At 47.4% G+C, this 17,114-nt stretch overlaps 1 protein-coding gene across 3 annotated transcripts in view; it reads right to left on the reverse strand.

Moving 5' to 3' along the window:
• Positions 1 to 3,916: 3,916 nt before the first annotated feature.
• Positions 3,917 to 17,114, reverse strand: part of HYDIN (HYDIN axonemal central pair apparatus protein) — a 93,103-nt gene continuing 79,905 nt past the window's right edge. For all 3 annotated transcript variants that reach the window (XM_069966383.1, XM_069966381.1, XM_069966382.1), the window contains 17 exons: positions 13,098 to 13,322; positions 12,251 to 12,389; positions 11,925 to 12,090; positions 11,598 to 11,745; positions 11,236 to 11,443; positions 10,742 to 10,963; positions 10,485 to 10,654; positions 10,163 to 10,361; positions 9,533 to 9,691; positions 8,041 to 8,321; positions 7,736 to 7,955; positions 7,318 to 7,530; positions 7,041 to 7,204; positions 6,753 to 6,903; positions 5,942 to 6,172; positions 4,652 to 4,876; positions 3,917 to 4,562 (listed from right to left, as the gene is read on the reverse strand). In XM_069966383.1, the coding sequence (XP_069822484.1) occupies positions 4,074 to 4,562; positions 4,652 to 4,876; positions 5,942 to 6,172; positions 6,753 to 6,903; positions 7,041 to 7,204; positions 7,318 to 7,530; positions 7,736 to 7,955; positions 8,041 to 8,321; positions 9,533 to 9,691; positions 10,163 to 10,361; positions 10,485 to 10,654; positions 10,742 to 10,963; positions 11,236 to 11,443; positions 11,598 to 11,745; positions 11,925 to 12,090; positions 12,251 to 12,389; positions 13,098 to 13,322 (3,610 nt within the window). In that variant the 3' untranslated portion in view covers positions 3,917 to 4,073. The remainder of the gene's footprint in view (positions 4,563 to 4,651; positions 4,877 to 5,941; positions 6,173 to 6,752; positions 6,904 to 7,040; positions 7,205 to 7,317; positions 7,531 to 7,735; positions 7,956 to 8,040; positions 8,322 to 9,532; positions 9,692 to 10,162; positions 10,362 to 10,484; positions 10,655 to 10,741; positions 10,964 to 11,235; positions 11,444 to 11,597; positions 11,746 to 11,924; positions 12,091 to 12,250; positions 12,390 to 13,097; positions 13,323 to 17,114) is intronic.

Raw genomic sequence — 17,114 nt, forward strand, 5'->3', positions numbered from 1 at the left:
GTTATTCCTATGGGGCAGAACTTGGGGAAGTTATTACTATGGGGACAGCAAAGGGCGGACTATTACTATGGGGGTGCAGCACAGGGGGGATTATTACTATATGGAGGCAAAGCAGGGGGCATTATTGCTATGTGGGGAACAGCAGGAGACATTACTATATGGGAGCAAAGCAGGAGGCATTATTATTATATGGGGCATAGGGGGACATTATTACTATATGGGAGCACAGCAAGAGATATTATTACTATTTGGGGGTACAGCAGGGGATACAACATACAGGGGACAACCCACATACCTACTGACTTTACTGCGCATGACACAAAAAAGTGGAAGTTAAGATGTTTGTCTGGCAGGTTCAGAAGAGATGAATTGTTGCTGCAAGAAATCCTCATGTTGGTCTGGGCCAGAAGGAGAGGAAAAAAAAAATGTGACGCCTCAGATCAAAGAAGACGTCACCTGTGAGTCAGTGAATTAGGTTTTTTTTTTTGCCTCAAGTTGAAAATGGTTAAATAACACTGCTCTATGCCATAATGCACACACTGCTTCTTCATAGCACCAACGAGCGCTTTTAGCATGGTTTGCCCTGTAGTCAAAACTACCTGGAAACAGCCCTGAGACTCGGCACAGGATTTAGACTTTCTTCATACACACTTTTGACATAGTGGCATTTGTTCCCCAAAATTGTGTGCATTAGTACAGTGGTACCTCGGTTCTCAAACTGCTGTGAACTCAAACAGTTCGGCTTTCAAACAGTATTTTCAAGGAAAGTTTTAGGTTTCAAACTCTTGCTCGGTTCTCAAGCACTTTTTGGCACCCAATACAGTGATACAGTGATACAGTACCTCTGTGTTCAAAAGCATCTGAATTCGAGCTGTTCACTATTCGAATAAAAATTTACCCGGAAGTACGTTCAGAATTCAAACTTTGCTCAGTATCTGAACGTTCTTGCGAGCATGGATCATGGGCTGTACATGGCGAGTTTAGCACTGGAGAGGCTTCACATACAGTACTGTATAAGACTATTGGAGTGCATATACAGTACAGTAGTAGTAGTAGTACAGTCAGTCCACCACCATCTCCCATCCTGTACAGTACTGTATAAGACTGATGGAGTGCATATACAGTACACTTGTAATACAGTCAGTGCACCACCATCTCCCATCCTGTACAGTACTGTATAAGACTGATGGAGTGCATATACAGTACAGTTGTAGTACAGTCAGTGCACCACCATCTCCCATCCTGTACAGTACTGTATAAGACTGATGGAGTGCATATACAGTACAGTTGTAGTACAGTCAGTGCACCACCATCTCCCATCCTGTACAGTACTGTATAAGACTGATGGAGTGCATATACAGTACAGTTGTAGTACAGTCAGTCCACCACCATCTCCCATCCTGTACAGTACTGTATAAGACTGATGGAGTGCATATACAGTACAGTTGTAGTACAGTCAGTGCACCACCATCTCCCATCCTGTACAGTACTGTATAAGACTGATGGAGTGCATATACAGTACAGTTGTAGTACAGTCAGTGCACCAACATCTGCCATCCTGTACAGTACTCTATAAGACTGCTGGAACAGAGGCGGACATATCACTTGTGCAGCCTGTTCAGCTGCACAGGAGCCCAGGCCAATAGAGGGTCCCACCAGGCTCAGACTCTAAAGTGTCAGCTCAGCATGGCACATGTCTGTAGTGGGCCCCCAAGGCAGTATCAGCACCCGGGAAGTGCAGGTCCCCTGCTCCTGTGGGGCCCACTTAGTGACTGGATGCTGTGCCCGGCCAGGGCTAGTTCTCCTCTTTCCTCCTGCACGCTGCTGCTGACAACCCCTCCCCCTCCTGTACTCCACTGTCCGACTTACCTGGTGTGAAGTGGAGAGGACAGAGAGCGTGTGGTGACAGGGGCTGGAGGGATCCTGCAGGGTTATGGCTGGCAGGGATGGGACTGTGAAGAGGAGCAGTAGCAGCAGCAGCTCTGACAGTGAGTGATTATTGTCAGTGTCAGTGGCGTAGCTACCATAGAGGCAGGGAAGGCTGTTGCTATAGGGCCCATGGAGGGAGGGGGCCCAGGGAAGATAAGAGCCTCCTGTGTCCTTTTGCTTAACCTCTTATTTACTGCAGTGTGTAAGTGACCCAGTGTTCTCTAACATGCTGCAAAACAAAAAAGGGTTAATACAGAAGACAATTAGCTCTCTGCCTGACTACTCTGATAACCTCTGACCTCTGTTCTCTGAGTTCCTGCAGAGGTCAGGGGTTATCAGTGCAGGAGTAGCAAATGAGAGAGCTAATTGTCTGTCAGACTGGAAGTTGTAAGATAGAGGGTGGACTGTGGAAGAGAAAGCACAGAGATCCCCCCCCCCCCGGAAGGTGACGTTTGATTGTAATTTTATGCCTTTTTGCCATTAACTGTGCCCCCTTTCCTCCACTACATGTCTCCCACCTGCGCCCAACAGTGATTAAGAGCCTATTTTCTCTATCCCCTGTTAGCGCTGCTCTGGGGTCACTTCCACACTCTCATCCCCCACACTACATTCTGCCTACAATGCACCCAGGACCCTCCAAGTACAACAGCTGCAAACACTACAACTCCCAGCATTTATTACAGTCTGCAGCCCTCAGGATATGCTTGGATTTGTAGTAAAAATGAGCAGGAAACTCAAGGGGTTGTCCTATCGAAAACTACAACTCCCAGTATTCTCTGAGAGCTTCATAAGTGTAAGGCATTCTGAGAGTTGTAGTTATTGTTATTCCAGGAGTTGTGGTCACAGATACATCAGTCCAAGAAGGGACAAGGTCTGCATGTCACTTCTGATGGGTTCTTTATTTGGGTGCCCCGCATGATCAGTTCTATTGGTGGGCCACAGGTACCCCAGTCCCACACTGGGGCCTGCACAGACTGCAGTACAGTCCTTTAGTGGGCCCTGGCATCTGTGCTGTAGGGCCCTCCCGAGAAACCAGGACACATGTACCGTGTATCCGTGTGTTTATATGTGTGCGCCTTTAAGGCAGAAAGGTGGAGAAACAAATAGGCTATGGGGGCCCCAAACATATTTCTTGCACAGGGGACTTCTGCAGTCTGTGTCCGCCCATGTGCTGGAGTGCATAGTAGTAGTGCAGTCAGTGCACCACCATCTCCCATCCTGCACTGTGCCTATTTAATCGTTTAACAAGGGCTGCAAGGACATTGTTACCAATGTCCTTGCAGCCCTTGCTTAAACTGTATACATTACCTGTCCATGCTGCAGGACTCCTCTTGCGCTCTGCTTCTCCCTGGGTCCCGCATGTTCCAGCTCCAGAGGGACAGTCTCAGCTGTCCCAGTGCTAGGGATGGGATGGATGCAGTTGACTATGACCATTACCATATGCACACTCACCACTTAGGGGGACATGTATCAAAGGGCGTACATTTTTTTTCCGGCGGAAAGTGCCGATTTGCGCATGATTTTAATCGCAAATGGCCGATTTGCGAATAAAATATTTGCAAATCGGCACTTTCCGCCGGCTACGCCGGGGGGCAGGAAGAGGGTGTGATGGAGGCGGAACGGAGGGCGTGGACTCAGAGTCCGTGTGATTCACCATTTGTTCCACCAAAAGATACGACGAAAACCTACTCCAGTCCTCAGCTGACGTAGGTTTTCGCCCGTGCGCACCGGAGCGCACGGGATTTATGTAGAGGCAGTCCGCCTCTACATAAATCCCCGTAGCACCGGAGATGCGGGGACATTTTTAAGTCCGGCATAAAAAAAGTCGGACTTAATAAATGTCCCCCTAAGTGTTCTGTTTATGGACAATCACATAGTCACCCTGATGAGCATGTCAGGTTTCCTCATCTCTCACTGCACACAAAACCTATCTTTGATAATTTGACAATATAGAGAGATGGACAATAGGGACAGACAGCTGTCAACACAAAGTACATTTACTGCATGATACTGGTATGATAAACATTTATGTCTAGGGCCTCCAAAACCCTACAAGACACAGTACACAGAGCAGCAGAAAACAGGGATAAGGCACAGTCATTTATTGGTTCTGATGGTGTCACTGTCGGATGGTTCTGATGGTGTCACTTGTCGGATGGCACTCCCTTCAGGTAATATACCCAATAAATTCCCTGTGCAACACCTGTGGCACGAGGACAGGAAACAACCAGTCTTCCAGTCACAGGAGTCCTGCTGCCACCAGGGGGAGCTTCATAAGACACAGAAATATAGTGGGTTTTCTTGGGACGCACAGGCTCACTGGGCTTCACAACAAATGCTGCTGGGTCAGTCTGAAAGCTAAATGTTGTAGGCTGCAAGAAAACATTCTTAAAAGGAATGGAAACATTGGAACCAGCACGAATCTGTATAGGTCCTTGAGGTTTAGGGGCCATGGCAGAGCCAAAGAGTGGGATGGCGTAGTCACCCCCTAAGGGAGAAGAGATGTGAAGCACAGTGCGAGATTCTCCAAGCTGGACTGGCTCATATGTCACCTCCAAACTGACCTCTGATCCACCCTGAGAACCAGGAGCTGCCATTACCACCTTGTCTACATGGAAATCTGGATTATCAACCTAAGAAAAGAAGAAACGGATGAGTACTAGACAGGCCTTTGTGAAAGCATCTCTTACTTCACAGCCGTATTCTGTCCTGCTATTCTTACCTTACAGCTGTATTCAGTCTTCTGGCGAGTGAAGTTCATGAATCTGGCACTCAGAGTCTGACTGGAGCCCAGGGTAGTGCGAAAGTAAAGTGGCTTCTCAGACACAGCAGCTGTAGCTTTTAGAAGAAGATCATACTGGAATAAGCCCAGATCGTTGCTCTGCAGTGCTAGCCTTCCTGTGGACTCGCCTGTTTTCAGAGGCTGGTACTCAAACATCAAGGTGCCCTGCAAAAAAAAGAGAAAGGATATACACCCTCAACAGTGTGCTGCTGACTCTGTGCAGAGCCATCTCTGCACAGCCACATTTTATACATTAATCCATTTTATAAAAATTTAAATGAGGTTTGGGTCATACTGTATAAACGTCCTATTACAGGGAGTGATTATCTGCCAAATCAGGCAAATATCTCCCCATGTAATAGAGCCGGAGATGTTTGTCTATTATGGCCTTAAACCCTGTTAGCACTTCATGGTGACTTCTTTTCAGTGGGGCCTTCATCTACTGGGTGCAGCACTGCATGGTGACCTATGCTCTCTCAACTCAGCGCCTCAGAAATAATGAATGCCACAAAGCATCAACACCAGTGAAAGGATCTTAAAGGGAACCTGTCAGGTCCGTATCAGGTACAGAGCTGCAGGCACAGGCAGATGGATGGTAGGGAGATAAAACAAGTGATGCTTTTGTCTTTGCTGATGGCCATTTGCAAAGTTATAAAATTGCATTTTTCCTCAGAAGCTGAAGTGCCACAGCTATCTACTTGTAGTATTTTCCTTGAAAGCTGAAGTGCCACACCTAGCTACAGCTCTATCTGGTAGGAACCTGGCAGATTCCCTTCAAAGTCCCACCTTTCTAAATGGTCTCAGATAGTGGACTGAGCCAACAGGACGATAACCCTATGAAGTCCCCTGCTATATGAAAACACTTGGGCCAAATGGGTTGATTGCTAATACAAGGGCAAATAAAAAAAATTACACATGGACAGTACATTCACTTTTTATAGACTGATTCATTGTTACTGAACAAAATCCATGTCTACATTTCTATATCTGTGGTGCATTTACATATTCTGTCCTCACATTTTCCACTGATGGCAGCTATCTACCCATTTTAATTAAATATCGCTAAAAGAAAATACAGTAGAATGTGAATGGCCCCTACATTGCAAAATGTGATGTTCACTTTTATGATATTTGCATAAAACCATTAGATCAATATAAAAAATATGAATTTGTGGTGCTTGTCTTTTTTTTCTACCACTGTGGCTACCTATGAGAACAGTGATAGGTTACCTCAGACTGGGCCGGTACTGTGATCTGTGGGGGAAGGTTAATCTCTGGCACTCTGCAGTCTGTGGTAAAGGTGACTGGTACAGACAGTGGATTCTCCACACACAGGGTAGCTGCAGTACTTTGCCGCACTGGTGTCACCAATTCTATGGTGCTGATAATCCCAGGGGGAGTAGCTTTAAATGTAACATAATAGAACATGTATTCTTGTGTTGTCTCATTACGGAAGATCACCTAGAACCAAGACACAAATGAATACAGATGTAAAAAAATATGGACCTTAGAAAATGAAAGCCATTTATAATATATATTTAATATAATATTGGGTATTTTGGAAAGATTCCTGTATGAGTGCAGTGTTTATCTATTTGCACAATAGCCACTGTTTACACAGATTTTCACATTAAAAATATCAAAAAATATCTCAGAGCTTTCAGGTATGTCTAAAGGGCTTTGTACATGGGCCAATGGGCTGCAGTAAGCGACTTCTGAACCCTGTGACCACGCTTGTTTGCTGTGCTGGTTTCACAAAGCACGAACAATTGTGCGCTCAGGCTGTACTGAAGATCCTTGGATCATTCATATGGCCCATTCGATGCATACCCATTGGGTATGTTGGCTATTGTGCATATAGCCCCTTCCCATAAAGGAAACATATTCACATTCACTTGTTCACGAGCATGCGGAGCACTGTCAGTTACTGAAAAGGTATAGCCATTTTAAGGTTGGCATATAAAAACACCAGACTTAACAAATTTCCCCCATAATGTATTGTGTAAAGACCGCTTTATCAATCAGGCTCGCGGTGTGATACCTTGGTTGAGAAGGTGCCCTCCTTGTGAGAGTGGAAATTCAGTTTGTAGTCTCTCTTAGCTCCTCCTGGCACCTCCACATAGTCCAGACCCTTGATGATGGTGGCATTGTCCAGACGTTCTGGCTTCAAGATCTCAATAATGGCACGGAACCTGTTGGAAAACAAACGTTAGGTCAAGATGAGGGTGTAATGCCTTTTTCTAGGTTTGATAATTGCTCAGCTCAGGAAGATAAGACACAGTATGAAGTCAATGAGGGCAATCAACCTGGCTCTCACATCCCTTCTCACCTTTGGGTTTTGCGTAGCCAGTTGCTGACTGTAAGCAGTTCAGTGTATGATGTTTTGCAAGGCACCTCTCTGATCACGTTACCAGAAGATTTAGGAGGATCAGCCTGACCGTGCAAGAGATATAGTAATCCTGTCCCATCTGGCAGTGGGAAGAAGACTGAGCCCTAAAAAACCCCAACAGATTAAATCATCATTGAATTAACTAATAAAGCATAGTAAGGGTGCGGGAGCAGTCTCCCTTTATTAAGTTATGCAGCCCCAGGATCAGGCCAGTTACCTGATGTTTTTTGCCTTCAGTGCTCATGACCAGCGGATGATAGGTGATCTCATAAGACTTGTTCTGCTGATGAGCCTCCACAGTGATGAACTCTGCTCCACTCCAGTGTTCTCCATCAATAACTGGCTGCAGATGCCATTTCTGGTTTGTTTTGTTGCTCAGGGAAATGGTCAGTGATTGTTTACTTCGCACCTGACACTGAAAGTTGACAACCTGTAACAGTAGAAGGCGTACACTGATTTGTAAGTCACAGCATACAATGCATCCCCACACAGCTTGAGTCACTAAATGTCTCATCTCAAAAACATGTGAGCCCATCATGTCCCTTAGTACTCTCACATGCTAGTAGACCATGGAAAGGATAGAGTCTTATAATACAGCTTCAATTGTCAATTAGAAGTACTTTAGAATCCATTACCTCCTTTGTGGATGGGAGCCCAATACAGGATCCTGACAGTGTTAGCTTCAATGTTTTGCCTCCTTCAATAAAGCAAAGTAGGTTCTCATAGTGAATGTCAGAATTAATTTCAGCAGGATGGAAGACAACATCAAATGTGACCTCTGTGCCGGCCGTGATGTAGCCAGACGCCGGCAAGATGGAGAAGTCCGGTTCAAACTTTTTTATGTCCCACTCAAACCTGCCACAAACATAAAACATATGGTTAACTACAGAGAAGCCACTTGGGAGGAGTTGGGGCCTCAGATAATCTGAATTAACAATACCTGGTTCCTAGCTCTCCCGTGTTACTTAGGACAATCCTGCGAGTGGCTTGGCTCTGCAGCACCACAGCCCCAAAAGACACATACTCCTGGTCCAAGCTAAGCTCCAGGCCCTGGCTGCAGCCTTGTATCACAAAGAGCGAACGCATCACACCATAAGATCCCAGCATCACCTCTTCAGCAAATGAGGCAATCCTGCTCTGAGGGGTAAACTGCATCTCCAGCTTACACAGCCCATTATGGGCAGGGAGTGTTACCTCACAACTTGGGGAGAGACTGAGGACCTGCAGAACAAACATAGAGAAATTACTGGTGCTTCTAGATGGTGTTTGGAAATTAATGTGTGCGCCATAGCACAGGCATACAAGCTTTAACTGTTGACAAAGCCCCCTGCTTCTGCATCAACTAGGATTATAACTGGTCGCCACCATCAGACCTCTTATTTAACTGCTACTAAAGTATGTACCTTGTTGTGGGTGCATGCTCTGTGGCTGTTGGTATGACTCTTCCATGGATTTTTACTGGATACTGGATGTGGGCTGGATACTATGGGTGTGTGTGGCCTAGATGCAAGCAAGAGCAGCCACATGTAGGGGCTGCTCCACAAAAAACCCGAATGCTGTATTATCCTGCCAACATTGCTGACGAGGTACTTACCGAACCGGAGCCTGTACCACCTGGGTAACGTCCTGGTCCAACATGGGACTGAAAAAAGTATAGACAGCAGTGGAGAAACTGCAAGAATTCGGCCACGCCGATATCCAAGATGGCGCCTGAATGCCTCAGGCTCACCACAGCAGACCAGGGACGCTACACAGTCTGAAGGAGGTTACTGAAGATTTGTTGTCAGCTATATTCTCCTGTAAAGCTACACTGACGGACAAACTAGATGAAGTGAAAATAGATGTGGGCCTAATCTGGCAGGATAGGATCTCTGAGCTGAAAAATAGATTTGACCCTGGAAACAAAAGTCAGATGACTTGGAGAACAGGCTGCGCAGAAATAATCTAAGAATATTTGGTCTGCCAGAAAGAGCTGAAGGGCAGGACCCAGTTACATTCACTGAATAATGGCTGCATGATCTTTTCCTTGAGGCAAGATTTTCTAATGCTTTTGCAGTTGAGCGTGTACAGCCCCCGTTGGCACCTGGCGCACCACCCCAACTATTTTTAGCAAGACTGCTAAATAGCATGGATCAGGACTGCGCAGGCACCCCAGCACCAAGGTATACAATTTAATGGGGCTAATATCTCTATCTCCCCAGATTTCTCGTCCGAATTACAAAAGAGGAGGGCTACATTCGATGCAGTCAAGCGTCATCTGAGAGAGCCTATATTCCATGGCCAATCCGGCCAGATTAAGAGTGTTGATGGTGACCAATCAGTCTTCTTCACAAATCCAGAGGAGTGGGTGAAGCAGTATCACGGATCAGCCCGTCGGAGCAGAGATCTAAGACACTATGCAAAGATGTACAGACAGTAGCATAATTTGATACCTTTGGTTCTTGCAATGCAGGGGCACTTGGGCTCAAGTGCAGGGAACAAGTTACAGGTGCAAGGCTCTTATTCACAATGGGGATGACCCTTTTAATAGTTTGACCAATGTTAACAGCTCCAAAGTTTATAACTTTATATTTGGGATCTGCGACTTCCACCTGCAAAACACCAAATAATATATTCAATAACTAAATGATACGATTAAAAGCCTGTAATTGTAAATCCCGGACACCTAATCTCTGTGAAATTTCTTACAATCTTCTATTCTACTTACATACTGTTATGCCCCATAGTCCCTTACTCTGGCCTTTCCATATTCACCCCTCTCTTTCCCTCCCCCTTCTTTTTTTCATTCTTTCTCTCTTCTCTCTCTCCCCCTCTGTCCTCTTATTGTATTTACTTGAACCTTTGCAGGACATGTCTCAAAATCATCAGATGATCAAAGTAATGATTCGAGAAAAGCTATATGTTGCATTACCCTACACCAAGACACAGAGAACTATTTCACTGATCCTCTTCCTATGTATTCTGTAACTGTTTCTTTGTGTTCTTGGGGTCCTGCATAGGTGATGTTTGTCATTTTGCCCTTCATTTTACTTAAATGATGAAACTGAAACAGATTGAACAACCTTCATCTCAATCCCCTGACCCTGGAGTCGAACAAGCTGCTTGGAATGACCATTCATCTGAAAAACAACAGTTTCTTGATATGCGATGGCTGTGCGGGGATAGAAAGTGATAGGAACCTCCATCTTGTCACCGGGAGAAAGAACATCTGAGCAGAAGTCAAGCTCTATGTGAGCTGTATTACTGTAGAGGCAGTCAATGCTATATGGGACAAATTCACACAATAACAGGATCAGTGGAGAGTACATCAGTAAAGCTATCATCAGTACAGGCAGTTGTCATTGTATCTTTATTGGGGTGTCCATTATATTGGGGTCTGCTCACCTAACAGGTCTGTTGTCCTTATTTGTGATGACCAGGGTTTCTCGGGCCGGCTGCATCCCTGCATGGTAGATAAAGCATTGGCCGAAGTTGTGTTCTTTAAAAGAGAAGTGGATGCCAGGCTGGACAGCACTGCCTTGAAGTAGACATGTAATTTCTGGCCCATTCTCTACCTGACAAGTCAATAGGACACAAAATATAATGGCAGCTGATCACGGCTACAGAAGCTCCAACCTATGAGTTTCACAAAATTCACTAACCTTGAGAACCAACAGAGCATCTTTTACTGTACATTTCTTGGCTGGACAGAAGGTGAGAGATGCCTGAGTTTGTTGTCCAGGGGCCACACATCCACTACTTGGGGAGATACTCAGAAATTCCTGCAGTCCCCGAGGAACAGTCAGAGAGTAGAAATAATTAAAGGAGAACTGTCCATTATTTCTGATGTGGAACTGGAAAGTGGAGCTGTCATTGATATCCACCTGTGAGGAGGAAAGGAGGTAGTCACTTAACAATCTGTAAGCAGAGGGGACCAACTGCTTATGGTGTGTTTACACAGAGAGATTTATCTGACAGATTTTTGAAGCTAAAGCCAGGAATGCATGTGAAAATAGGATGGATCCCAGTCTTTCCTATATGACCTGTTCTGTTTATAGTCTGTTTCTGGCTTAAAAGATCTGTCAGATAAATCTCTGAAACGCACCATAAGTCAGCAGGACATAGGCGACACCTTGCTGATAGTAATGGATCTCACCTGTCCAAGGTCAAGCTCTTTTGGCTCCTGAGCAGACAAGGGGATGACTGTGCCTGTGTTGTCTTGGCACTGAACAGACACTTGGATAGAATGCCCATCAGCTTTTACATTTAGGTAGAGGGGCTCAGTTTTGGTTTTCACATCACAGATCAGGTTGAAATTGACCTCACCAACTGTGGATGGCTTGAACTGAACAAAGATGGGGACTCTGACAAGAAAAAAGTTGTAAGATAAGAGCAGGCAACAGCTAAAAAAGTTAGTAGTGAAGGTAAATGCCCATCAATAGATGAATACTGTCTGTGTATGGGAAGGGAAAATACATAGAAAAAAATATATAAGCAAGGTTGTCCACACTTTGTTACCTGCCCTGTGAAGGGATTGTTCCTTCCATAGGTCTTACTGTCAAGAAATGACTGCAGCCCTCTGAAAAACGAGAGCTGTCACGGATAGCAAAGTTAAAGGATTGCTTCTCATTGTTGATTAGATAGATGGATTCCTGCACCTCCTGCCCTGTAAACAACACAAGACCACACATCTGCAGTAATGATTGAGACCACAAGTAAATCCTGACCTGACATCCATGAATGGGTGATGCTCTTTTAATATAACCTACATCTCCAGTGCTGGATACCCCTTCACATAGGAGGAACACAGATTGGGCAGGATCTCCTGATTAGGAGGTTACATACCTATAAGCAGAGAGCGGAAGCTGAGATGTGACCTGTCCAAAGAAACTGAGGGTTCCAGAGCTTTACCGACAAGCAGGAACGGGACGGAGATGTTCTGCTCTGGTATCAAGAATGTCCAGAAAGATTCAGTGATGTCCAACACTTGGGGAATAAACTCAAAACTGATCTGTGTAGGCAGAGGATCAGAGCAGCAATTACCTCTTAATCACTAGATAAAATAAGCCACCAAAATGAAGCCCAAGTGTGCTAGAACAGTGTCACTGGAGCAATGACAGGTTTAGGGTTCACCAATTTATTCTAAAATAGTTTACTAATAAACACAGTACCTCAACTTTCTTTTCAGCTTGGATCACTCCTTGTTCATTTAAGCAGCGAAAGGCGGGAGGACTTTGTAAACTCGGGAGGTCTTCACAGGTCCACAAAAAGGAGTAGAGACCTTTAGTGGGATTCACAATGCTAAAGGTCCTACAGAAAATAATCAAGGCACCAACAGATGTTATAGTCAAGTCAATACAGAATATTTAGAGAAGGCTTAGGGTCCTATTCCACGGGCCGAGGAGGGCCCGATCAACGATGTAAACGAGCGTCGATCTGCTAGATCGCCGCTCGTTTACTGGGCCTATTCCACGGCCCGATGATCGTTGAGCGAGGGCTGCAAGGACATCGTTACCGATGTCCTTGTAGCCCTTGCAGCATCATACATTACCTGGCTGCAGAGCTTGTCCTCCGCTCCGTCTCCTCCCCGGGTCCCCCGCGCTCTATCTTCTGAATGGCTGGTCAGCTGACAGGCCACACTCAGCCAATCACAGGCCGCGGCGGTCCCGGCCTGTGATTGGCTGAGCGCTCCGACAGCTGACCGGCCATTCAGAAGATAGAGCGCGCGGGACCCGGGGATGAAGACAGCGCAGAGAAGAAGCCCTGCAGCCAGGTAATGTATGATGATGCTGCTGCTGTTTCTTCTCAAATCGTCGGTCGCATGCACGGTGGGGGAACAATGATTTTAGGTCTGGCCCTAAATGAACGATCAGCCGATGACACGATCATCGGCTGATCATTCTCTCTATTTCACCGAACGATAATCGGCCGAATGGGGCCAAATGGGGCCGATCCAGCCGATTATCGTTACTGTGGAATAGGGCCCTTAGAATAACACTTTGCCAGGCTCATAATTACCTGCTGTTCTTTGTCTTCACACCCACAGATGTAAATTCAACAACCCGGGTGTTAGGGTCCAAGGTTGTTCCTGAGGGGGCCCCTCGGGGTCCACATAGCTCTGGGTTCCGCCTCCCACTGCTAATGTAGTCTGAATCCTCCAAGTGGAAGTGACAATAAGGTAGAAGACTACGTCCTGTCACTGGCAGCACTGGCTCTTGCTCCCCAGGCGACATATTGGGGATGCTGTGGGTCCGAAAATATTGCAAGTTACGGTAGAGACCAGCATGTATGGCTACAGCAGGTTATTTCACAGCTTAAACATGACATAGACCAAAGGTGTCAAACTCAAATGCGCAGTGGGCCAAAATGTAAGAATTGCAGAAAGTTGCGGGCCAACCTTGATATTTTTTGACGTGTGCTTGCAGCATTCATGGTGCTGTGAATTATGGTAAATCTATATCGTAAAAATGAAAGTCTGTCTGTCTGTCCGTCTGTCCCCTATAGACTTCCAAACGTCTGAACCGTTTGACCCCAAATTTGGCCCACAGATACATTGGGTGCCCGGGAAGGTTAGAGCGAAGGTCCCGTCCCCTCCAAATGTACAGGAGGGGAAGGGAAGAGCACCCCATAGAGATGAATGGGAAAGTCTCCACACTGCACACACAGGTGATATAATTAGTGCTGAAGCTGACCAGCAGAAACGGCAGTTGAAAGCCTTAGCAACCAATAGGATTACTACTTTCTATTTCAAAGGGAGCTGGAATCTGATTGGTTGCTAGGGCCAGCTGCCTCACAACATCCACAGAAATAAATACAGTTAGGGTAGCTTCACACGTACACGTTAATAACACTGCGAGTCGGCTAGGTCCTTGCAGATCTCTGCATGACCGCTGCGTGTATGTAATTCTGCTGGCCGCTTAACCCCTTCAGCTCCCGCCCGGCTCCCGCTCCCACTCCGCTGTATACATTACCTGTCCTCGCAGCACGGGGTCCCAGCGTACTGCTCTCCCGCCCGGCCAATCAGTGTGTTGCCCTGCCGCAGCCACTGATTGGCCGGGCGGGAGAGCAGTATGCCGGGACCCCGTGCAGCGAGGACAGGTAATGTATACAGCGGAGTGGGAGCGGGAGCTGAAGGGGTTAAGCGGCCGGCAGAATTACATACACGCATCGGTTGTTCAGACCGCTGTGTGTATGTAGTGAAAGTGATCTGCCAGGACCTAGCCGACTCACAGCGTTATTAAGGCTGCGAGTCGGTACGTGTTAAGCTACCCTAAGGGTGCCTTCACACCTACCGCATCCGCAGTGGATTTCGCACTGCGAATTCACAGCGAAATCCACTGCGGATCCAGTGTCATTCAACCCTATGACACTATATGTATATGTAAATTAACCCCCTTGGCGGCCGGAGCGTAATTTACACTGACAGAGGCACCCATCATGCCGCCCGCACAGACCACTGTTAGATGATGCAGGCTCCCCTCCAGTGTGTTCAGCGCTGTGCTGCTGCCGAGCACGGCTCTCTCCTCACGGCTCTGGATGCTGCACAGACCGCTCCAGCTTGCTTGGGGGGGGGGCGTCCAGAGCCTTGAGGAGAGAGCCGTGCCCAGCAGCAGCACAGCGCTGAACACACTGGAGGGGAGCCTGCACAATCTAACAGCGGTCTGTGCAGGCAGGATGATGGGGGCCTTTGTCAGTGTAAGTTACGCTCCGGCTGCCGAGGGGGGGTTAACTTACTCGCAGCGGGATGTCAATTTCACTGCGAGTATGTAGTGTCATAGGGTTGAATGACACTGGATTTTGACAGTGGATTTCGCTACGATTTCGCAGCGTGAAATCCGCTGCGGATCCGGTAGGTGTGAAGGCACCTTAACGGTGGATATACAGTGTATACAGTAAGGGGCTTACCTGCTGGGTGGTGGTGTTGGGGAATGTACACAGTAAGGGGATGTTAGGGAATGTATACAGCATGGGGGCTACCTGGGGGGTGGTATACAGCATGGGGGCTGCTTGAAGGGGGCAGTGTATACAGCATGGGTGGGCTACCTGAAGGGGGGAGTGTATACAGTATGGTGGCTATCTGCTGGGAGAAGTGTATACAGCATGGGGGCTACATGCAGAGGGGAGTTTGTACAGCATGGGGGCTACCTGAAGGGGGGAGTGTATACATTATGGGTGCTATCTGCAAGGGGGCAGTGTATACAGTATGGGGGATACCTGCAGGGGGGAGTGTATACAGTACGGGGGCTACCTGCAGGGGGGAGTGTATACAGTATGGGGGCAACCTGCAAGAAGGGGGGACATGTATACAGTATGGGGGCTACCTGCAAGTGGGGGAGTGTATACAGTATGGGGGCTACCTGCGGGGGTGGAGTGTATACATTATAGGGACTACTAGGCTGTATACTGTATAACACTGCCAATGTTGCATATAACCAGGCTGTATATAACACTGACAATGTTGTATATAACCAGGGTCTGTATATAAAACTGACAATGTTGACAAAGTCTGATCACATGACATCTCAGTTTGGCTATTAGGTATTTAGGATGTTTAAAGTTTTTAGTTTATTTCCAACCTACAATTTACATAAACAGTGCAGAACTGTCGGGGTATATAGTGTATGTAGGGGTATATAGGGCTTCTGGCGATTTCCCCTTAAACAAAATAACACAAGGGCATAGATTTGCCTCCTGGGCGACCTTGGAACAAATCTAATTAACACACTGACACTTTATACCCGGGCAACGCCGGGTACATTTTCTAGTGATATCATAAATTGCTATGACATGACAAGTAGAGATGAGCGAACCTGCCAGATTTCTGGTTCGTATGAACCAGAAATCTCGGCATCTGACTCCCGCTTTCTGCCGGCTCCGTGCAGCGGGTGGATACAGCGTAAGGACCGCCTGGAAAACTGGGATGCAGCCTATGGCATAGGCTGTGTCCCAGTTTTCTAGGCGTTCCTTAGGCTGCATCCACCCGCTGCACGGAGCCGGCAGACAGCGGGAGTCAGATGCTGAGATTTCTGGTTCGTATGAACCAGAAATCCGGCAGGTTCGCTCATCTCTAATGACAAGTATAGGATAGGAGGCAGAGGGCAGGGTGAAGGAAATTTTATGGAGGTAAGTATCCACATTACTGCTGCATGTACCGCCATGAAGGAGGCTGGACTGTGGCCTAGTATGTTGGCTCCTCTGTGGCAGAAAGCATTCAGCATCATGGGCCATACGTAGGGCAGTGACGTGGACTCAGTGGAGCACTTTTTATATGAACTCCTACCCACCTGTATACAAGCACCCCATCCATAAAGGTAATAATGCCCCCTCCTGTAGCCCATGCGGTATGAGTTCCCTTAATAGAACCCCCTAATGCTAAGTTTACACAGAGCGATAATTGGCCCGATTGCACGATTAACGATTTCGAAGTAACAAATTTTTTTATAACAATCAGCGTTTTGCGATCGCGCGCCCGCAGCCCGGCCCGCCCGCAGCCTGTTCCCCCCGCCGCCCCGATCGCCACCCCTGCCGCTCTGATCGCCACCCCCGCCTCTCCGATCGCCCCGCCGCTCCGATCGCCCCCCCCCCCGCCGCTCCGATCCCCCCCCCCCCCGCTCCGATCGGCGCCGCTCCGATCGCCCCCGCCACCCCGGCCGCGAGCATACGTTACCTGCTCCGTGTAGCAGGTCTTTAAATCCCCGGCTCCAATCTTCAGCGCATTGATGGGCTGAAGAGATGAGCCGGGAATTTCAAATGGCTCCTCTTCAGCCAATCAGTGCTCCTCTTCAGCACTGATTGGCTGAAGGGGAGCCGTTTGAAATTCCCAGCTCCCCTCTTCAGCCAATCAATGCAAGGCAGCACTGATTGGCTAATGGGGAGCCGTTTGAAATTCCCGACTCAAGCCAATCAATGTGCTGAAGAGGGGAGCCAGGGATCTCGAGGACCTGCTACGTGGAGCAGGTAACGTATGTTCTTGGCCGCGGCGGCAGGGGCGATCGGAGTGACGGCGGCGGTGGGTAGAGGGGAGCGACGGCGGCG

This window comes from Dendropsophus ebraccatus, chromosome 4 (assembly GCF_027789765.1).
Source record: "Dendropsophus ebraccatus isolate aDenEbr1 chromosome 4, aDenEbr1.pat, whole genome shotgun sequence".
Classification (NCBI taxonomy): domain Eukaryota; kingdom Metazoa; phylum Chordata; class Amphibia; order Anura; family Hylidae; genus Dendropsophus; species Dendropsophus ebraccatus.